The sequence below is a fragment of the Leucopleurus acutus genome (assembly GCF_964270905.1).
Source record: "Leucopleurus acutus genome assembly, chromosome: 11".
In the NCBI taxonomy this organism is placed as follows: Eukaryota; Metazoa; Chordata; class Mammalia; order Artiodactyla; family Delphinidae; genus Leucopleurus; species Leucopleurus acutus.
In genome coordinates this window covers 40,257,489-40,279,875 of record NC_139152.1, presented here as the reverse complement: position 1 = coordinate 40,279,875, position 22,387 = coordinate 40,257,489, and the positions used below count along the sequence as shown (strand labels likewise).

Genomic DNA, 22,387 nt, shown 5'->3' with positions numbered 1-22,387 from the left:
TTTATAACCTGCTGCTCGCTCACCAGCGTCTGCTTTTAGCCCAGACGGGGGAGGGGGCAGGGGGGTGGTCTGTCTCATGCTGGGCGCCCTGGCTGGGTGTGGAAAGAGTGAGTAAGGGTGAGTGGTGGGCAGCTCTGCATGGATATTCCTGCTCACACCACAGCCAAACAGCTTATTTTCTCCTCATTTTGTTATTTTTCTCCCTCTGGCCTGGAGAGGAGGACTGAGCCAGCCTGAGGTTGGGGGGTGGGCGCTAGACCCTGGGGTATTTGCAGCCCCACTGACAGGATTTTTCCAGGGTGCGTGTGGCAGGGTGTGTGTGGTACCAGCTTGCTGACCCTCCGGGGACTGTGCAGGCTCAGTCCTCTCAGCTTTTCCGCCCTCCCCCCGCCCAGGATATTTCAGGACAAGTGCCTCCCTCACTCACTGAGGACGACCCTGTGTCCGGGGTCCCTGCCAGTCTCAGATACCACCGGAAGATCAGAGGTGGGCAGGAGGATAGCCTGGGTAGGTAGGGCTAGCTGGGGCATCGGGCCCATTCCTGATAGCACTAGCCTATGGTGACCCCCCCAAGCCCGCTCTGGGCCCTAAGACCTTTGTGAGGCCTCTCTCTAGGCACAGCTGTTTCCTCCCCAGGATTTACCTGCCCGGTGTGAGGACGGCACAGATGATCATAATAAATAATTAGCTCCTACGTAGTGCTTTGCAGACCCTACAGCCCTTTTGCTTGCTTTTTTCCTTTTTATCGTTGCGCGCCCCCTTGAGGGCCCAGCCCCATTCTGTACTTCCCTACCCCCTCCCTTGAAGTCCCAGTGCCTGGAAGCGAAGGGCCTCCACGCTGAGGACTCGAGTACGGGAGTCTGTCCTTAAACTTCACGCATGTGTAGAGGGCTTTACACTTCGCTGAGCCCTCACTGCGCTGCCCCCATTATCGTGACAACATCTTTTGACGTGCTTGATTCCCTGGCCAGACTGTAAGCTTCTCCAGGCAGGCTCTATGGCTCATATATCACCGTATCCCCAGCATTTGGCATATACGCCTGGCACAGAACAGGTGTCAGCAAGTGTTCAAATGACACGAGGTTTCACGTACATGATCTCATCTCAACTTTATCACCTTCCTGAAGAAGACTAAGTGCCATTAACCATCCCCGTTGAATAGACAAAGCCACTGAGGCTGAGAAAGGAACGGAATTTTTGAAAGTCTAGTTGGGACCAGAACAGGATTCACTTTTTCCCTTGCTCTTCTTCCAGCTCCTATGTGTCAGCTCAGCTCAGAGCCTCCCAGCTTCCAGGCCTGAAAGCAGATACTGATTCTAGTTTTCACAGTTAGAAATTAGGCAAGAGTGGCTGGGTACAGCCGCGAACCCTTCGCCTCCCCACCCTGCTGCTCCTCCCCGAATCTGGGTATTGTCTAGCAGGGTCCCAAGCGCCCCTCCTGCCTCTGGCAGCCCATTAACTTCGTGCTTCGGGATCTGGGGGATCTAATAACTCGTTGGATTATAAACTGGACATTCTTTGCAGGGGGTTCTTTACTGGAAACCAAGGCCTGTCAGGGGACTTCTACCCAGGATCAATAAGATTTCTATTCCTCCCCCTCAACTGCCCATCAGAGCTGAGCTGATGCTAGCTTGCTGGATGGAGAGAAAGGAAAAGGGATGTCATTGCAGGGTTGAGCAGCTCCTGGCTCCACTTCCCTACCCCCACACATATCCCAAAGACCAACAGGGGTCAGAGTTCACACACCCAGGGAGAGGTGGGAGGCAGCAACAACAGCAAGAGTCCCGGGGAGAGGGAGAAATTCTCTAGTAGGCTGGGATCAGTTGTTGCCCTTGGGGGTGCGGTGCTTCATAGCTCCCCCCTGCTCTTTGGGTCCTCCCCTAGGGGGACGTGTTAGGATAAGGACAGGCATTAGAGCTTAGGAAGCAGTTGGTGTTTGTCTGAAGTAAGGTTAAGCCTAAGGGTGGGCCTAGATCTAGGGAAAGGGAGCGGATTCGAGTTAGAGGTAGGTTTCGGGCTGTGGGCAGGATTAGTACTCCCCTCCAATCTGGTGAAATGCACACAGAAGTATCATCTTGGTGTTGTTAGTAACAATCCTCATTTGGGCTCTTTATGGAGATGGCTAGCTTCATGGTTTGGTTATGGACCACACCTGGGTTTCCTTTCGGTTACACTGGTTTAAGACTAGCCTCTACTTGAGTTCTAACCCTCCTGCTCCTTTCTTCTCCCCCATCATCTTCTCTGAGCTTTTGGGTCCAGGAATAGAGCCTATCACCTGTTACCTGGATCCTACATAGCCCAAGGTTTGGAAGCTGGCATCCTAATGTGGCATTTCCTTGTCTTGGGAAGGGGAGTGGCTTCCCCATTGCCCAACACCCTGACCACAGCTGGCCCAGATAGGCTTTGGGGACCGAAAGCTCTACACCAGGAGCAGCAGCACCCCTTCTGTTTGGGGTTTCTCTTTCTTCTTTGGTTTCTTTTCAGAACACCATCATAGCCATCACTCAGTTAGAGCGATTTTCACAACAGCTCATCTACATAGGAAAAGCAGGCTCCAAGTTTGTTTGTTTCATCCCCTCTCCACAAGGGAAGAAACTGAGGGAGTTATGGACTTGCCTAATATCACAGAGCCGGTTGGTGTTCAAAGAGGAAGAAGGACCCTGCAGCATCTTTTGACTCCTGACCGGGTTCTTCTGGAGATCTGGATCCCCAGTGGCCTCATTAGGGTCATCCAAGGGACAGGATCTCAGAGTCCTCTTTCAGGGTCAGGAAACCAGTTTCCCATCAATGTATCTTATTTGTTTAAAGGAGGTAAGCAATAGTGTGTTCTGGATTCAAGGAAAAGCCACCAAGTCATTGATAAAAATAGAGATTTTATTCTGCAGAGGAAGATACTACATGGGTGGGGGCGAGGAGCCACTAATAGCTACAGTGGAAGGAAATACTGATTCCGGTATGCAAAGGCATCTTTGAGAAATTGGGGAGAGGAAAAGAGGGGTCACAAAAGGCTGGAGGGCAAAAGGAGAGAAGAATGGAGAGGATTGGGTTGGGTGGAGGTGGTCTCTGCAAACCAGGCTGGAACCCAGCACAATAAATAGTTTTATTTACAACAACCAAACTTGTGGCTTTTTATCCACGTTTCAGTGCAAATTATTTACACACTGATGAGGAGGCAGGACAGGAAGGGGGTAGGAGGGGGCTGAGGGAGGCATGGCTGGCAGCTGTTCAATGGCTCCACGACAGAGGCTGGAAGAATGGGGATATTTCTGCGGGGTCCCCCAACCTCATGTTCCACATCACCACAGCTGCCCTTTCACCCTGGAACCTCCCGCTTCAGCTGTAGGTGGGGAGGACAAAGGCCCTGATGCTCAGGTGTGCATTCAGGGTCTGCATCCTTGGCAGGAGAATGGGAAGGGCATGTGGGGACCTGGAAAAAACGGAGGATAAAGGAGAGGGAGAGAGGCAGGCAGGTTGCTGGCGCGGTGGAGGAGACAGAGCTACACGTCAGGAGCTGACGCTGATGGAGGAGGGGACGAATCCTTCTCCCACCTCCTGGCCAAGCAGGGGGCAGTGCAACAAGGGGTCTCCCGCGGAGGTGGAGGGAGGTAGGTCCGGGGCAGGTCAGTCAGGATGGCAAGAGGGTTCATGCCGCCCCAGGCAAGTTGTTTCAGGAGTCCCCAGGTAGGAGCAGGTGGGAGAAATGATCGGATACGTAGGAGTCGCGGAGTGTGGCTGAAGGGGCTGGGTGGGCGAGGATCGGGGTCTTAGGTGCCAGCGAATCTGTTTGGGGGTGGGCTTGACGAGAACGCTCCTAGGGATGAGTCCGCGCAGCGCCTCACAGGCACTCGTGCAGTACGCGAGTGTGCGTGCAGTTGCGGCAGCTGACGTGGCAGCACCAGTGGAAGGTGCAGTTGCAGCGCTCGGTGACGCGCTGCGTGCGCGTGCGGTGGCCCCGGCCACAGCAGAGCAGCTCGCAGCCGTCCAGCGCGGGCGACGAGCTGTTGCAGGCGCGCCCTGCCGTGCCCGCTGTACCCAGGCGTCCGCTGTATGTGCAGAAGTTGGGCGATTTCTCGAAGTAGACGAGATCGTGGGGGGAGGGAGGCTTGTGAGCGGGGTCCTCGGGCTCGAGGCGCAGCAGTTCCGCCCGCGAGGCGCGGTTGTTGCCGCGATTGCCGTACAGGACGCGCGAGGCGCCGTCGAAGCGGTCCCGCAGCACGTCGCCCACGGCGCGCAGCGTGGGCAGCCGCATCCAGCACGTGCGCACCGTGCACGAGCCGGACATCCCGTGGCACTTGCACTCCTGGCGCATCTCGGAGAACACGGTCTGGGGGAAACGGAGAAGAAAGGGTGTTCCAGGGCACTGTCAGAGTCAGGGCCACCTTCCCAGATACCGCCCCCTCCCGGACGTCGCCGGAACCTCAGCAAAGGCCCAGGTCTAGCCGCGCACAGAGGAAGGGAGGCGCGAAATGTCCCGCAGAGATTTGGACACTAAGCCCAACTCTGCTCCACCCGGCGAATCTGTCTCTGCCTCTCAACCTGGTTTTTTGAACCTGTACAGTGGAGGGGCGGTAGGCAATACAGTCTATGGGTTACATGACTTCTAACCTCTCAGTTGTCAGCCACTGTCTCTTTCATTCTCTGGCTTCCTTCCAAGCCTCCGCGCTCTCCGGACGCCCTCGCCTGCCTCCTTACCCTACCCCATGACCTTATCACCGACCGTTACTTCCCAAGTTCGAGGTTAGCCTCTGCGAGGGACTCCGAGAACCCTGCCATTCCGTTTCGGGTGCGGTGACCCTCAAGCCCGCTCACCGTGCGGCCCGCCTCGTTGTTGTGAAGGTTCATGAGGAAGCGCAGGTCCCGCCCCTTCTCCCCGGAGTCCACAAACTCCCGGCCAAAGAGGCGGCCGAAGTCGATGTTGTCGCTGCAGCCTCCCCAGTGCCAATCGGGGCCCCCAGGACCGCGCCGCCGGTAGTCGCACGTGCAGGACTCGATGGAGCCCTCCGAGCAGGAGCGCGCCACCGAATGGGTGACCCCGGCCGAGGTGATGGCGAAGATAAATGCTGTTTCCCGACAGCCTGTTGGGGAAGGGAGCGGGGATCAGCTAGGGGGCACGCGGGGGTGCAGCAGGCACCTTCAGTGGAGGGCTTGGGACCCTTGAGTCCCACGCCCCAAATCCTTCCTTAGATTCCTGAAAGCCCGGCGACAGGCTGTGTTGGGAAGCTGGTCTCACGGAGAAAGCAAGTGCGTGGGCACGCAACCACGGCCACGCTTGTAATCACACGTTACTGAGACTCAGGGAGCATTCTGGCTTCTCGGTGGAAGTGGGGCAGCCCCAGAGAGAAACGCCGGAAAGAGGGGAGTGGAGGAATTCTGCACCGCCAAGACCTCTCCGCAGCCCAAACTTTCGGCCCGGCCCTCATCAGCGATGCAAGACTTGCTGGGCTGGAGGTAAGAGACGCCCGCAGAAACCAGCTTTGAGAGGGGCTGAGGGACAGCAGTGGCCAGCCAGCGTCCACGACTCGGAACTCCCTTTCTCTGGGGCAGTGGCTCAGAAAAGTTAGCTTCGTGCCCGAGGTGCACGGCTTGAAAGCCCCTGGTAGAACGAGTCTGGCCCAGAGCTAGTGCTGGCATGAAGCTCTTGGCGGGTGGATCGTGTGACCCTGCAGGTGCCCCGGACACCTTCCCTGCACTTGCCCGCCCCTGCCCTGGGGGTGACCGTGCGTTCCCCTGGTCCAGGAAGCGTCACCTTCCTGGGTACCCACCTCGGTTGACGATCTTGCCGAAGAGGTGGGGCCCCGAAGCTGTGGGACAGTTCCAGCGGCGGTTCCGGAACTGCCACTTGCACTCCCGCACAGCGCTCTGCAGCCCCCCGCTCACACTGTGCAGGATCCCCGGGTTCTGGCGGATCAGCCGCCGCTGTTTGCGGCTCAGCAGCTGCAGACTGGGCTCGAGTACCAGTTGCAGGCTCTTGGAGTCGGTCAGCAGGTTCGTGGAGGAGGCTACGTTCACGATGCCCCTGGTGAGACGCATGATAGGAGCTCAAGCTCTGGAAGGGGACCTGCACCCTAACCAGAAAGGTCATGCCCACCCTGTCCTCTTCCTGGAGCTATTTGCTGGCGAGAGCGGCGGGATCAATAGCAAGGTAACAGTTCCGCGCTCCCAGGCTCACTAGTTTGAAAGGACTTGGCGTCCAGAGTTTTGTGTTCCCAGGGATCTTAGGGCTGCTCGGGGGCCCTGCGCCCGGAGCTGGACAGCAGAGGCACGGAGAACCGGAGACTAGATATTCACCTTGGTTCTCAGAGCCTGCTTCCGGGCAGCCTGGTGAGCAAACCCTGGCCTGCCATCCATGCCCACCCAAGGCGTGAAATGCTTGGGAGTTCCACCCTCTACTTGGCTTCTTTCTGAGTGCACGCCTGCCCTTTCTCTCCCGAGGCTGGGAAACCTGTGGTGTGACTACCGCCGTGAGGCTCGGTTTGGGGCTCTTGGAAGAAGGGCGGTGCTAGATGGGAGTGGGCTCCCTGGCTGGAGTATCGTGGGCCACCGGGCAGACCATTCACCCCACTTAAGCAGAGCTGGATCCTCTGGAGCAGCTCCGCCCCAGAGCGCCCCTCGGTGTCTCAAAGGGAAGTCAGAGCGCTGGAGAGAGCCTGTCTGCGGACGGATCCCAGAGCGTGGGAGCTGGATGGGGCTGGCCCCTGGCTCTGTGCCCCGAGACAAGTGGCGACCCCGCACCAGCTCACTTACCACCATCGGCCACTGCTGTTGGCGGCCAGGGCTGCAGGCAGAGCGGCCAGCGCCAGCAACAGCGTAGCGGAAACCCAGCCAGGCAGCAGCGCCCAGTGCCCCATGGCCTGCCCGGCCTGGCCCGCTCTGTGCTGCAGTTGGGGCGGCTTTGGCTGCTGCCCGCGGCGGTGGGACTGGACGCGGCAGTGGCTGCTGTGGCGAGAGTCCGCAGTCTGGCTCTAACAGCCCCGGGGGCGGGCGACGGGCTGCATGGCTCGCGGTCCCAGCTGGTGGGCTGAGGCAGCCACGGCGGGCGGCACCGCCTCTTATAGTTGTGGCGCTGGCTGAAGTGACGATAGGAGGCTGCCCCGCCGGGCCGCACTGTGGCACCAGGGCACACCGGTCAGGGGCGCAGACAATGGGCAGCGAGCGGGGCCGTGGCTCCCGCCCGTCTGAGCCGAGAGCTGACGGGCTGGCCGTCGGGGCTCACCCCCGCCCCCTACCCGGTGGCTCCCGCCTCCGGACCTGCACTGGCCGCCGACCCCTCCCCTTGGGACGCCCTCCCACGCGCGCCCGCCTCACTCCTCTCCGCGTCCGGAGCCCGTCGGGGACCAGCGTCCGCCAGGGGGCGCGGCGACCAGTGTGCTGCGGGGACAAACTGCCGGGAGCTCAACCGCTTCGCTGCCTGCTGTGGGGCTGTCCCCTCGACGTCACCCCGGTCCCCGCCGGCGTCTCCTCTCTCCCCCATCCTGAGTGGAAGAAGGAAAGCTGTGGTTCTGGGCAGCGACTCTGGGGAGATACCTCCCCTCCCAGGAACCCCCGACGGCTGGACAGGGAAGGAAAAGGGGGGAGACTGGGGTGGGGCTGGGGCTGTGGTCAGGGAAATCCCAGGGGTGGGTTGGGGGATGCGCTGACCACACAGAGCCCCACCATGGAGAGGGGCCTGAGGCAGCGGCAGTCTGTGCTTGTGAGGTGGGCTGGAAGGAGTGCACAAGTGGCTGCGTGTGTGCGCGCTAAAGTGGGACAGTGCAAATGAGACTCCGGGTGAGAATATGTGTGAGTGTGTTCTGAGAGCGCACACTCACGGGTGTCCTTGTGCACAGAAAATCCATATTCAGAAGAGGGATGTGAGGAGCCTTTCCCGGGAATCTTGGAACTTAGCTCAGGTCAGAAAGGGTCATCTAGTCGTCTTGTCACCACCTGGGGCAGTGCATCATCTCCTAGGTGTCGGGAAGGAGGTGGCAGCTACGTCAGGAGAGACCCAGAAGGTTGGCTGAGGAACAAAGAGTGTCTGGAACTGTGTGCGGAGGTGGGCGGTTGAGTGGGAGATTAAATATGCATAGGTGTGTCACTCTCACCCGGCGTACCTCATGTCATCCTATAGTGTGTCACCCTGTGGCATGTGTCAGCCTGTGCATGTCACTGGGGGAGGGGGACTACGCCTGTAACCAAGGTGGTATCAAGATGGATGAGTGGCTGTGTCTCTAAGGACTAGGCTCAGAAAGGAAGGGCAGTGGAGCAGATGTCAGGGGTGTACATGGAGGGGCTGGGAAGAGAAGGGCTGCTGGCTAAACTGAACCCAGAAGAGGGAACTTGTGTCTCCAAGTTTCTGCTTCTTTCTGAATTTTTCTGCCAGGTTTCTGTCTTCTCCCCCCCCAAACTCTGGCTCTCTTCACTCTCACCGTGCCAGGATACCTAGAGCACCTGCGACCATCTCTACGAGTCCTGGGAGTCCCTCCTCCTAGGACTCCATCTCAGCCTCAAGGCCACCTCTGCCTCCTATCGAAGAAGTGGAGCTGTTCCCTATATGGGGCATAGGAGGCACTGCCAGCCTGGTTCTCATGCCCCACCACCACACACAGGTGGCCCCTGGAAGACGGAGGATCTCCTCCTTTAGGTCTCTCCTGTCTCTCCATTTTACCGAGGAAAAACTACATTGGGAAGTTATCCAAGGGCCACACAGCTAACGAGGGAATAAACGGTAGAGCCAGGTTAAAACCCAGACTGTTTTGACTCAAAGCCCATGCTCTTTCCACCTTACTGGCTGCTTGTGACTGTGCAGCAATAGCAGGCTGGGAGCTCTTCCTGAAATTGGCAGATAAAGAAAAATGGTCTTTAGGATCTTCCTGCCTCTCCTTTTAAAAAAAAAAAAAATTATTTATTTGTTTGGCTGTACCGGGTCTTAGTTGCAGCATGTGGGATCTAGTTCCCTGACTAGGGATCGAACCTGGGCCCCTGCATGTGGAGCGTGGAGTCTTAACCACTGGACCACCAGGGAAGTCGCTCCCCTTTTTTTTTTTTAAACATCTTTATTGGAGTATAATTGCTTTACAGTGTTGTGTTAGTTTCTGCTTTATAACAAAGTGAATCAGCTATACATATACCTATATACCCTTATCTCCTCCCTCTTGCGTCTCCCTCCCACCCTCCCTACCCCACAACTCTAGGCGGTCACAGAGCACCGAGCTGATTGCCTCCCTTTTTGATCCTCTCTTTTCCCTCTCCTCTGCCTTTCGGATGCTTTTTGACCGAGCAATATACCCAGGCCTGATCCTAAAGTGTTCCAAGTCCCAGAAATGATCAGGCGTCCCCTCCAATGCAGGGAAATCACTCTAAGAAATAAATGCTTGATAAGTTTAATTAATCTTCCTGGGGCACTTGCATTTTAAAAGAGATGCATATTAACACAAATGAAGCCTGATGGAGGTTATTTTTGAGGGGAATGTATTTTCCAGGCCCTTTGCCCAGTCCAGCATGCTTGTCCTCTCCAAGGATTTGACCCTGAGGGACAAGGTGTACTGGCCCAGCATCTTCCACGGGTCTAAAAGCCAGTGGCCTCTGCAGAGGCCACCCAGCACAGATGGTTCAAGTAAATAGACAGTGTACCATGGGCAGCTTGTCCTTTGTCCCTTAGGAGTTTCTTCCCACTGGGGCCTGGGTCACATCTTTTGGCTTGGTGGGTTGATAAAACCTCATGGAGGAGGGAGCTGGGCTCGAAGACAGGGCAGTCCTGTCTGTGGCCACTGGTGACAAGCAGAGGTGGGAAGAGAGGAAAGAAGGATTCAGTATCCTTTGTTCCACCATTCCACCCACCAGGAATAGTGGGGAAGAGTGGGAGGGCTCTAGGTCTGGTCACACTCTGTATGACCTGGCCCAAATTCCTATTTAGATCAAATCGTCGCTCTATCAATCGTCCTCTCCTTCTTTCCTGCGTCATCGGTTTACCTAGCTACTGGATCATACCCATCAGCATACAAATATGCTGTAATGTCTCCCATCTAAAAAACCCCAGAACTTTGTTTGACTTCACATTACCACCCAACGTTGCCCCATTTCTCTGCTGTCTTTATATATATATATATATATATATATATAAATTTATTTTTGGCTGCATTGGGTCTTCATTGCCGTGCAAGGGCTTTCTCTAGTTGTGGAGAGCGGGGGTTACTCCTCATTGTGGTGCGCGGGCTTCTCATTGCGGTGGCTTCTCTTGCTGCGGAGCACGGGCTTCAGTAGTTGTGGCACGTGGGCTCAGTAGCTGTGGCGCACGGGCTTCGTTGCTCCACGACATGTGAGATCTTCCCGGACCAGGGCTGGAACCTGTGTCCCCTGCATTGGCAGGCAGATTCTTAACCACTGCGCCACCAGGGAAGCCCCTCTCTGCTGTCTTTTACTGCAGAACTCAAAAGCGTTGCTTTAATCACCAATGCCAGTTTCTTTTCTTTATTCTATCTTTCCACCACCCTAATCACACCTTCTAACCCACTACATTTCCTTATAAAAATCATCCATGACCTCCATTTTGCTCTACAGTCAAATCTCAGTTCTCATCCTAACAAACTTTTTAGGAATAGCAGACAAAGTTGAACACTTCCTCCTTGAAATATTCTCTCTCGATTTCTGGAGCACCGTTCCTACCTCCCTGGCTGCTCACCTTCTCAGTCTCTTTATCTGGTTCCACCTTTGTACCCAATTTCTACATAACTCATTGAACTGCACCCCAGTTCAATCTGGAGCTTCTTCTCAGTCTACACTCACTCCTTTGGTGAACTATCCAGTCTCATGCTCCCTACTTTTATCTCTGGCCCTGAACTCTGGACTTGCATATCTAACACTTGAATAAACACCTCAAAATGTACAATGTCCAAAACTGAACTCCCAGTTCTTCCCTTGCACCTGCTCTTTTTTCAGTCATCCCCATCCCAGTAAATCGCAACTCCATCCTTTCAGTCGCTCAGGACAAGAATCTTAGAGCCATCCTTGACTCATCTGTTTTCTTATAATCTGTGTCAAATCAGTAAAAAAAAAGAAAAGAAAAACGTCTTGCCCTTCTGTATTCAAAATATATGTAGAATTTGATCCATTCTTACCATTCCACTTCTACAACACTGGTCAGAGCCACCATCATATCTCTCTCCTGTACTATTGCAATAACCTCCTAACAGCTCTCCCTGCCCCAGTCCTTGGGCCCCATAGTCTATTTTCCACAGAGCCATTCTTTCTAAAACAAAGTAAGATCGTTTCATTCTCTGCTCAGAATTTTCCAGTTATTCCCTATCTCACTCAAAGGAAAAGGCAAAATCTTTATTTTTGCCTACAAGGCTCTATATAATCTGACCTTGCTCCTTCCTTTTCCTCTAACTTCATTGCCTACCACTCTCTCCCCTGTGGGTTCCTCCCTCCAGCCACACCGGCCTCCTTGCTAATTCCTTGAACGTACCAAGTAAGTGTCTGTCCCAAGATCTTTGCACCTGCTTTTCCGTCTTCTGGAATGCCCTTCCTCAGCTATCTCCATGAATTTGTTGCTTCCCTTTTCCTCCCCCTGTATAAAATGTTAATTCCACTACCTATCTCCTTTACCCTGCTTTATTTTTCTTTGTATCACTTTTGACCATGGATAACTTTAAAGGCTTAAAGTAGAAAATTAGGAGCAAGCCACCGCCCCCCTTGAAATAGAAATGAGAGAGATATGTCAGAGGGGAGAGAGGCTTTACCTAGATGGGGTCTGGGGAGGAAGCAGGGGGCCAGGGCTGAGAGTTATTGGCAGAGGAGCCTACCTTCCTTTGAAGCACCAGCAGGTGGCACTGTCTCCTTGGGCTGGGAAGGCATCAGTCTCCGGTAGAGAAGGGGGCAAAGTTCTGTCGAGGGTAATCTCACAGATAGGTTGGGTGTGTGTGTGTGGGGGGGGGGGTTCTCGGGAGTCCAGCGTGGTCGGGCTGCGGAACCTCTGGTGCCTCCGGGTGGTGGCCTACGGTGCTGCAGCAGAAGGCGTGAGAGGCGGAGGGTGGGCAGCGCAGCTGAGCTCACCGCCGCCGCGGGCGCATCCATCCCTCCAGGGCCTATAATTTGGGTTCCCCGGGCCTGGCCGCCCCTATCAGCGGCTCAGCAATAGATGAGTCACCCGGGACCCTGGGCCAAGGCAAACACGGGGTGGGGGGAGGAGGGGGAGGAAGAGGAGGAGGCTTTCGAGACTGTACTCAGCTTTAGCCGACGCCTCAGTTGCTCGATCCCCCAATCTCCCTTTTCTTTGACCCCCGCCCTATAGGGCCCCAGTGTTCTTCTCAGATTGCTCTCGGTGCGTCCGTCCCCATGATGGGAAGGCAGCCCCCTACCCTTCCCATTGAGGGGAAGGGGGATCAGTTTGCTCCCATTTCCCTCCCTGAAGCGATGACAGTCCCTCAATTTCCCCCTGCTGTCATGGCCCCAACCCTTGTCAAGGTCCCTCTGGTTCCCGCCCCTCTCCTTTCCTGGAGCTGGCCGCGTGCTTGGGGTATTAGGCAATGGGTGTGTACCCGCAGCCCTCTCCAGGCCCCGCCTGCCACACCACCCTCCAGCCGCCTGCGGGTCAGTGCTCAGGCCAGCCGGTCGGGCCAAGGGCACTGGGGGCCAGCTCAGGCCACCCAGTCTGCCTGCCTGTGGCCTCATGTCCCAGAGCTGGGCTTCTGCAGGGAGAGGGAACAGGAGTATGGGTCCTTGAACTTGGGATAGGCCAGCCTGGGGAGCCCTGGGGTCACTAAGAAGTTGGAATCTGTGGCAGTAGTTCTGACCCTGGCCCTTCCTTGGCACCTGGCTATACGGCAGCCCAGCAAGGGTAGAATAAGAAGGAACAGTCTGAAACTGGAGACACATGGAGAAATACGAGCGTCCAAGAGGTCCCCCTGTGGGAGAAGAGGGGCATAGGAGACCTCGTCCCCCCTTCCAGGGCCCTAGGTAAACTTCCAGGCTGACATCCAGGGAGAAGGACAAGGACACTGGTGAGGATCACCGAAGCCAGGTGTGAGGACAAAAGCTACGGAGTCGGGGTGCAGATTCTGGCGGCCTCAAAAGCCACGCACGGTTTGGTTCTTGGCCCCTAAACAGGAAGGAGGGGCGAGAGCTCTAGGGCTCCTTCTCCTGTACTCCCCTCTCCCCCCGAGGTAGGACAGCAGAGGGGAGCAAGCAACCCTCCGTGGTCACAGCTGTCCAGTGTCAGGACCATGGCGCTTTCACCTCCCTAGCCTGCTTGGGGCCTGGCACAGGAAGGTGATCAATACATTTCCCAACAGATGAAAGTCATTAATCTCCCTCAGACAGCTTCGCCCCCTAGACAGCAACGCCCCCTGCAGCACGGGGCAGGACCTGCAGCCACACAGACTGGAGGCTGGCTGCCCAGCAGAGCTGCATGGCCAGTACCAAGGAAGCGATGACTGGGGCTGTGGGTTTCAGCCCCGTGGCCCTGCTTCCCCGGGGGGCCTGTCTCTGAGTCAACGTGCCAGTCTTGGGCGCGCGGGGCCAGCGGTGCCTTGGGCTGCGGTCTGGCAGGGGCGGGGGGCGGCTGGGAAGCCTGGGGCCCCTCTCTGGCAAAAATAGCCCACAGTGGTTAGAGCTGGGAGGGTGAGTCAGGCAGGAGCGCAGCAGCGCCTAACCCCTTCGCTGCCACTGGGGCTCCCTAAGGTGGTTTGCCTCCGTATCTGCAACCCAGGATCAGGCTCTTTCCCTGGCTGTCCTTGGGCCGGGCTCAGCTCGGGATCCCGAGGCCCTCCTCCTTCCACGTGAAGCAAGTCTGAGAGTCTGGAGCAGGAATATGGGCCACGCGGAGTGCAGACCCGGGATCCTAGGAAGGGCAGGAGACCTCTGCTGGCAAGGATGCCTGTAAGCTAAGGGGAAGCATTGGGGCAGGCTGAAGATCTCTGGAGTTACCCGAGCCACTGCTAAAGCCAAACTCTGAGGCCAGAGCTGACCCCTCCCAAGGGGCAGGCGTAGGGCTCAGAGGTGGGCGGAAGCCAAGCCACCCAGTAGGGAGCTGCTCCTGCCGGCTCCGATTGCCCTGCACTGTGCTCTCTCGGAGGGCTCTACCCAAGACTGTCCAGCGACAAAAGCTCGATCTCAGCTCCGTCTTCATCTTCTCAAGGGCACCTTGCAGCCATCCAGCTATCAGTGGGAAACTGAGGCAAAGAGAAATGACCACTTGGGACCAGGGTCCTGGCTCCCTAGACTGGGTCACTGCACCCTTCTTGCAGCCTGGGCGGTCCCAGAGCAGGTGAGCGGAACTCTGGCCCACCTCCCCCTTCAGCGGGGCCAAGCCTGAACCCAGGCGTCGGGGGAGAGGGTGTGTGTGTGCGCTGGGAGGAGGGGGAGCGGCTGGGCTCCCCGGGTCATGGCGGGGGGTGCGAGGAGTGGGGTGGGGATGCCCCGGCCTCGGGGAGGGGCCGCAGCTCTGTCAGCCGCGGCAGAGCCGCCGGTGAGCTCGGCGCGAGTAGAGCCAGAGCCTCCAGTTCTTTGCTCGCCCGCCTGCTAGCTTTCTCGATCACTCCCTCCCTTCCTCCCTCCCTTCCTCCCGGCGGCCGCGGCGGCGCTGGGGAAGCGGCGAAGAGGAGTGGCCCTGCCCTGGAAGAATGCGGCTCTGCCGAGGGGGCAGAACCCGACGCAGTCTCCCCACGGTTTGAACAGTCCGAGCCCAGGCTACCCAACCGCGCCAGTGGCGGACTCCGCACGAGAGCAGCTGGAGGTAATCGGGACCGGGAGAGCAGGGAGGGCAGGGACTCACACACGGGGACGAGACGGGCACAGTGGCAGTCAGACAGACAGACACGCATCCGCCCACGGGGGCACAGAGATGCGGAGAGAGCCAGGGATATCGCCAGAAATAAAGACACCGCAAATAAAGGAGTGGCCCCAGATTTGGAGGGCAATGAACGAGAGCAAAGGGGTGGGGACTGAGACTGGGGACCTGGTGGGGACCAGAGGGGCGATGCTAGGAGGAGGGGAACATGTAGTTAGGAAAGGTGGCAGATGAGGAAGAGGTCTCAGCTTGCGCCACGGACCCTTTCAGGAGGGAACCAAAGTCCCCTCCCTGACTTTGCCGCACCTGGAGCCTCCCCTCGCTCCCTACTGGGGCCGAAGCGGGCAGAGTGGGATGGGGAGCCCATTTCTCCACCCTTTTCAGAGAAGCTGCTGGCCTTAGACGGCACCTGGAGGCGACAGCCCCCCACTCCCGCCCTGCCATCTGGGGGTGATGGGGAACCCCCTCTCAGTCCTGCCCAGCAGCCCAGTGAGAGGGTGAAGCTGTGTTGGGCAGGGGAAGCCAGTCTTGGGGCCCTTGAAAAGGGAGCGGTGGGCAAGGTAGTGGAGAGCTGTTTGTGAGTCTATACCTCTGTTTGCACGTGAGTGTGTCTGTGTGCCAGGCATTGTGTCTGGCTAGATCGGCTCCAGAGCACTAGCGTAAGTCCCAGCTTCTAGGCGGGGACTCTTCCTCCAGGGCCCAGGTACTCTGGGAATCAAGGCGTGATCTTTATTGTTTTGTTTGAGGAGGGTGAGAACGGTCGGTGGGGTGGCACTGGTGAGTTAGGAGCCCGAAGTTGAGCATCCTTTGGTTGCCTAGGCGAGCCACCCTATTCCGGAGCCATCCTTAAGTCTCCCTGTCCCGCAGGCCCTGATCGATCTGCCCACCGGGGCCTTCGGGCCCGGGATTCGACATGCGGGAGGAGCCGCGGCCGCGGCCTCCGCCCTCGGGCCTCGCGGGTCTCCTGTTCCTGGCTTTGTGCAGTCGGTGAGCAGTTCCCCTGTCACCCAGCCCACGAGAGAAAGCCCTGGGCTAGAGGCGGGGCGGGAGGAGTCAGAGGGGGCGCGAGGCCTGGACCACTGACCCTCAGATGCCTTCTCGGTTCCCAGGGCCCTAAGCAATGAGATTCTGGGTCTGAAGCTGCCCGGCGAGCCGCCGCTGACCGCCAACACCGTATGCTTGACGCTGTCGGGCCTGAGCAAACGGCAGTTAGGCCTGTGCCTGCGCAGCCCCGACGTGACGGCGTCCGCGCTTCAGGGCCTGCACATCGCGGTCCACGAGTGTCAGCACCAGCTGCGTGACCAGCGCTGGAACTGCTCGGCGCTCGAGGGCGGCGGCCGCCTGCCGCACCACAGCGCCATCCTCAAGCGCGGTGAGCCTGGCGGGGCGGGTCTGTGCCGCCGCCGGGGCTGGGGGGCGGGGGGCAGGCCGAGGCGAGCGGAGGCGGGAAGGGACGAGTTCACGACTCCGGGAGGGGCCTCTCCGGGAATTCCCCCCGGAGCCGCGCGCGGAGTAGGGTCTGGCCACCCGTCTGGGGCCCCGTGCTTCTGACTTCCACCTGCGCACTGCCGGCAAGGCAGCTGGGTCCCTGCTCCCCTACCCTAGGCGCCCCCGCCCCTTTCCTGCCTCCGCCCAGCTAATCTGGGCTGCCCCTGTGAGCAAGAGATGCCCCCAGCCCTGGAAACTTCAAATGCCCCCCTTCTTCCCCTCCCCCAGTTTTCTGTCCCTCCCTCTCCATGGGGCAAGCCCAGGCTGGTGTCCCCAGAGCCTCAGCGGGGGTGGGGTGACGCCCCCAACCGTTTAAGGGTTAAACCTACTCCCCTAATTACTGGGGTTCCCAGGAGCAGAAGGTGGGAACAAAGACCCTGATGGCTTTGAAGTCGGGGAGCATCCCCCTCCTCTGTGCTGTGAGGGCCCCAGGTGGCTCTCACCTGAGCAGGTGAGGAGCGGCTAGAGGGGCGGAGAACAGGTCACTGCGGGGCCTGGTCTGGGGGCCCTGGTCTGAGCGGCAGCCCTGTCTCTTGCCAGGCCATGCCGGAGTTTACTCCCTAGAGGAGTAAACATCCATCTCAGGCTCAGCCCAAGGGTGGGGGCAATACTTTGGGGACCACAGGGTTAATAGGCAGCTACCATCTTCAGGGGAATTCCCAAGACTTGTGCAGACAGCTTCCCCCCTGGAGGGCTGGGGCTGGAGGATCGGGAGGCTGGGCCAGGAGCCCTGCGTCCCGGGGTGGGAGAGGCCTGGCCCCTAGAGAGGGGCTGTCTCTCATCCACTCAGGGCTCCAGAGAGCCCCTGCCTAGAAGGAAGTGAGGGACCCCCTCCATTTCCACAGGGCCTGGTGTAGGCGAAGGCTTTGATGCCTAAATGAGAAGCATGTCTATCTAAGCCTGGGAAAGGCTTGTCATCCTGAGCCTCTGTGACCCCCAAAACATAACAAAGAAGCCAATATTTTAAGAGGGCCTTAGGGAGAATCACCCACACCTCTCTCCCTCTCCCTGTGTTTTATAGAGTAATAGCAGGTTAGGATAAACATAAAGGCTAGTCTTAATGGGCAAATATAAAACTAGAAGCTGGAAAGAGGAAGGACAGCTCCACAGCTCCCGTACTTTGGGGATGTTGGAGTGGTGGAGGGTAGGTTGGTTAAAAGACTGATTAAAATAACCTTGAATTACACACACACACACACACACACACACACACACACACACACACACACACACAAAACCAAAGGACTCTGCTTCCACCCCACCTGCAGGGCTGGGGAATTTCTAAGGCTTTCAGATGTAGAACTGAGTGAACACATCTTCAAAGACCTCAGGGACTCTCTCTTAGTCATCTCTCAACCCCAGGGGTCTTTCCCTTTAGGCTAGCTCTTTCATCCATACCTGAAAATCCCAGACTTACAGAGCAAGAATGGGCCTCAGGGATGATCTCAAACCATCCTCTCCCTTTAAAGATGAGGAAACTGAGGCTCTGTGCTCTCGGTTCCCTTACTTCCCGTGTGACTTGCTCCCAAATTACTCAGCTGGTAAAAGGCAGGACCAGGAGTCAGGAGTTTCTGGAATTGGAGTGTGGCTGTTTATTTCCGTTGGCCTCCTTACTCTCAGCTGCCTGTCAGACTTACCCCTACCATCATAACCTTTTCATCCCCAGGTTTCCGAGAGAGCGCTTTTTCCTTCTCCATGCTGGCTGCTGGGGTCATGCATGCGGTAGCCACGGCCTGCAGCCTGGGCAAGCTGGTGAGCTGCAGCTGCGGCTGGAAGGGCAGTGGCGAGCAGGATCGGCTGAGGGCCAAACTGCTGCAGCTGCAGGCACTGTCCCGGGGCAAGAGTTTTCCCCACTCCCTGCCCAGCCCGGGCCCTGGCTCAGGCCCCAGCCCTGGCCCCCAGGACACATGGGAATGGGGTGGCTGTAACCATGACATGGACTTTGGAGAGAAGTTCTCTCGGGATTTCTTGGATTCCAGGGAAGCTCCCCGGGACATCCAGGCACGAATGCGAATCCACAACAACAGGGTGGGGCGTCAGGTATGTGTGTGCAACTTGCCCTCCGTCTCCCGAGCTTTCGAGGCCCGGCTGGATCTTGGGAGGCACAGCATAGTAAGAGGATGTGGTGGGTGACTGTCACTCACCAGCTGGGTGGCCTCAGTTTTGCATCTGTAAAAAGAGTCTCATGATACCTACCTTACAGTGTCATTAAGACTGAGCTAGCACATAGAGCACCCAGAATAGTGCCTAGTCCTTGACAGGTGCTCATTACATGGTAGCTATTATTATAGCTGTCTTCCCTACAGAATTTAGGGGTGCGAGACTCCCTGGTTTAGCAGTGCTCACTCTGGAAAGAGCACTGGACTGGGAGTCAGGACAACTGGAGCTGAGTCCCGTTGCCAGCTAGTTATTGAAGATGGGCAAATTACACTCTGCTCCGGCTTCAGTTCTGCAACCATAACATGAGGGAGATGGGCTATTAGCCAGCCTCGAAGTGCCCTTTCTCTTCTGATATTCCCTTGTCATTCTTGCCTCTATTTGTCCGTCTGTGCCCTCTGTTCCCTCCCCTCTCCTGTGCCTTTGTGCTCTGTCCATTTGCTGCCCTCCCCTTTCACCTCTTCCCTGCTGATGCTCTAGGTGGTAACTGAAAACCTGAAGCGGAAATGCAAGTGTCATGGCACATCAGGCAGCTGCCAGTTCAAGACGTGCTGGAGGTCAGCCCCAGAGTTCCGGGTGGTAGGGGCGGCCTTGAGGGAGCGGCTGGGCCGGGCCATCTTCATTGATACTCACAACCGCAACTCTGGAGCCTTCCAACCCCGCCTTCGTCCCCGTCGCCTCTCAGGAGAACTGGTCTACTTTGAGAAGTCTCCTGACTTCTGCGAGCGAGACCCCACCATGGGCTCCCCAGGCACGCGGGGCCGGGCCTGCAACAAGACCAGCCGCCTGCTGGATGGCTGTGGCAGCCTGTGCTGTGGCCGCGGCCACAACGTGCTCCGGCAGACACGAGTTGAGCGCTGTCATTGCCGCTTCCACTGGTGCTGCTACGTGCTATGCGATGAGTGCAAGGTCACAGAATGGGTCAACGTGTGTAAGTGAGGGTCAGCCTCACTGAGGGGCTGGGGAAGGGGAGGGGCACCCTTGCAGCCTTTTGCTCTGATTTCTGTCCAGGGTCAATCTTGGCCCCTGGAAGCTCAAAGTATCTACCTAGAAACAGCTTTGGGGGTGGTAGGGGTCAGGTGGAGTCTGTGATGTGTGGCCTTCTCCCCCACAGTAGGAGGGCCTTGAGGGGGAGCTGTCACCCTCTTCTGCTCTTGGAACATCCGAATGGACTAAGATGAGATGAACTGTATTGCCCCCCTCTACCCAACCTGGGGTCCCTTTAACTCTCATTCACACTCCTTTTGGCTGGGGAGCCCCTGTAGTTTGACCACTCTTTTCTCTTGAGGGATAGCCCTAGGCATCCCATAAGACCTGTATCCAGGAGACCACTCACTCCTGTTTGCTTGTTCCCAAACTCTTTTACTGCAGCCTGGGCCCCCTCTTAGCGAGTAATGGGAGATGGTTGTAGAGAGGATTTTCTTAGGGAAGGGACAGAGCACAGGGCACTCAAAACCCCTGAAAGTTGTCTGTCGAGGCCCTTAGGGAAGCTGTCTCCCCAGTTCAGATGTTAAAGGGAACCCTCCAAAGGAAGAATTTTACCTAAGATTCTCTGAGCCTCTTCTTCTTTCTTCAGCAGTGGGGGTGGGAATGGATAATTTATTGTACCGAGACTTGTTCTTGGTTCTTGTTTGTAACAAAAATAAATTAAGTTACTGGACCAGTGAATACAGATGGTGATATTTCTACCCACACTTGGGATCCCAGTCCTGGATTCTTTGCCGGGTGATTTCTCCTACCCTCCCACACTCAGTGACTTTTTGTATATCATGCCTGGTTCCACAAAGGATTTCAGATGGTCTTCAGGTGACCTGGGGACTTTTAGTGTGGAAAAACCTGGGCGGGGCGGGGGGACTTCTAGGTGTGAGGGACTAGAGATGTAAACATAGGCCCTATTTACGTTCTCTGTGCCTCAACTCCAAATTTTGCCTTGGTCACTGCCCTAAAACAGGGGTTGGCTTTTTTTTCTTTTCCCCTGTAAAGGGCTTGATGGTAGATACATTAGGCTTTCGGACTTTGTCGAAACTATTCAACTCTGTCATAATTACTCAAAAGCAGCCACAGACCATACATAAGCAAATGGGCATGGCTATGTCCAATAAAACTTAATTCACAGAAATGGACTGCGGGACCAGATTTGGTCCTCTGGCTGTGGTTTGTTTAGATCCCTACCCTACACACCATGAGATCACCTCCTTTCTGGGGTTTTCAAGTCCTGAAGATGTCCTGACATTGAACCTGGACCCAAAAGGGCAGGTTCTTTTCTCTCTGGCTCCAAATCAAAGAACTTGGAGATAGATGCAAGACTAATGGGAAACATATATAAAGGATTCCTACGCTCAAAATTGGAGTTTTTTACTTTGGAAACCAGAAAAACCAGCATGCTCTCCCACTGAATTATTTGCCTATGTAGTTTGTCTTTCCTTATTCAGAGCTCTTCTGCATTTAATCTCAATAAAACAATGCCTTTATCTTTTAGGAGATAACCATAACTAGAGAAAACAGAATTTCTTTTATTTCAATCCTGATTTCTTTCTATTCCTAGCCCAGTATCATTGAAAATAAACAATTAGGGCTTACCTGGTGGCGCAGTGGCTGAGAATCCGCCTGCCAATGCAGGGGATACGGGTTCGATCCCTGGTCCGGGAAGATCCCACGTGCCGCGGAGCAACTAAGCCCGTGCACCACAGCTACTAAGCCTGCGCTATAGAGCCCGCGAGCCACAACTACTGAGCCTGTGTGCCACAACTACTGAAGCCTGTGCGCCTAGAGCCTGTGCTCCGCTCCGCAACAAGAGAAGCCACCACGATGAGAAGCCCGCACACCACAACGAAGACCCAACGCTCACCGCCGCAACTAGAGAAAGCCCGTGCACAGCAACGAAGACCCAACGCAGCCAAAAATTAAAAAAAATATATATATATATACAATAAATAAATTTATTTAAAAAAGAAAAGAAAAGAAACAATTATTTTCAATTCAGAAAAGGAATCTGCATCACAAATTTAGAACTTTACAAATAACTGAATATTTATGGAGTTGCAAGATGCTGACTCTATCAGGTCATCTCCTTGGCTAGGGGATGTAGAAATAGTCCTTTTCGCTCCTCTAGGCAATAGCTATATCTGCTTCCCAAATTACCCTCAAAATCAGGTGAAGTGACGGTAGCATCAGGGTAGCAAGAACCGCAAGGGGTGTTGGTTTAGGGCAGTAGTTTATGGCAAAACTTTATGTCCTGAATTTCTGCTTGTGCACTGAGAATTCTTGATTTGGAAATTTGATGGAGGTAGGCTTTAGGCACTGACTGAGCCTAACGTATATATGGGATAGTTGGGGAGAGAGGGATGCAGCTAGAATACACACAGGATATGAGAGAGAATAATGATAAGGAATATCCAGAATGGGAATTTCTCACACTCAGGAAGAGGGAGGAGAAGGTCCAATGAAATCACAGCAGGAGTATTTCAGTTTTCCCCCTATTTCCTTCCTCTGTGCTCTCTTTGGCTCCCTTTCTCTTTCTAGCATTCTCTCTTCTTTCGTCAGACACACTCTGTGGCAAACTTAAGCCCCAAACCACAACCTTGAGAAATTCCAAATAGATTTTGTCAGCAAGGCCAACACCCCCCTCCCCACCCCTGCTCCCGGCACACGCTCTGGGCTCAGGCCCAGGCCTGGGGTCAGTGACGGGAGGGGGAGTGTGCAGCCCACAGAGCGGGTGGCTAAAATTTCAGCTTTAGTTAGCGCCAATGGCAGCCAGAGGGAGGGAGAAAGACTGATGAACTGTAAGTCAGGCCTCTTGGCCTCCTTCAGCTCTGGACAGAGCTCTTCTTCCCTTAGCTTTTCAAGTGGCTGGGGAGCTGGGGAGTGGCACTGGCTGGCTTATTGCCAGCTGAGCAGCACCCCTCCTGTCTGTGCTCCTCTTTGCTCCATGGGAAGTGCCCAGTAATGCTGCAACAGACACTTTCCTCTCCAGACTCC

At 56.1% G+C, this 22,387-nt stretch overlaps 2 protein-coding genes across 2 annotated transcripts; one reads left to right on the top strand and one right to left on the bottom strand.

Moving 5' to 3' along the window:
• Positions 1-3,835: 3,835 nt before the first annotated feature.
• On the bottom strand, positions 3,836-6,848 carry WNT1 (Wnt family member 1; the record flags this gene model as incomplete). The annotated part of the gene is made up of 4 exons (XM_082850963.1): positions 3,836-4,324; positions 4,810-5,075; positions 5,763-6,016; positions 6,745-6,848. The coding sequence occupies 4 exons, from the start codon at positions 6,846-6,848 to the stop codon at positions 3,836-3,838; spliced, it is 1,113 nt and encodes a 370-aa protein (XP_082707089.1).
• On the top strand, positions 4,991-19,348 carry WNT10B (Wnt family member 10B; the record flags this gene model as incomplete). Its single annotated transcript, XM_082850962.1, has 5 exons — positions 4,991-5,118; positions 15,632-15,751; positions 15,874-16,136; positions 17,919-18,292; positions 18,890-19,348. The coding sequence occupies exons 2-5, from the start codon at positions 15,678-15,680 to the stop codon at positions 19,346-19,348; spliced, it is 1,170 nt and encodes a 389-aa protein (XP_082707088.1). The 5' UTR covers positions 4,991-5,118; positions 15,632-15,677.
• Positions 19,349-22,387: the final 3,039 nt, after the last annotated feature.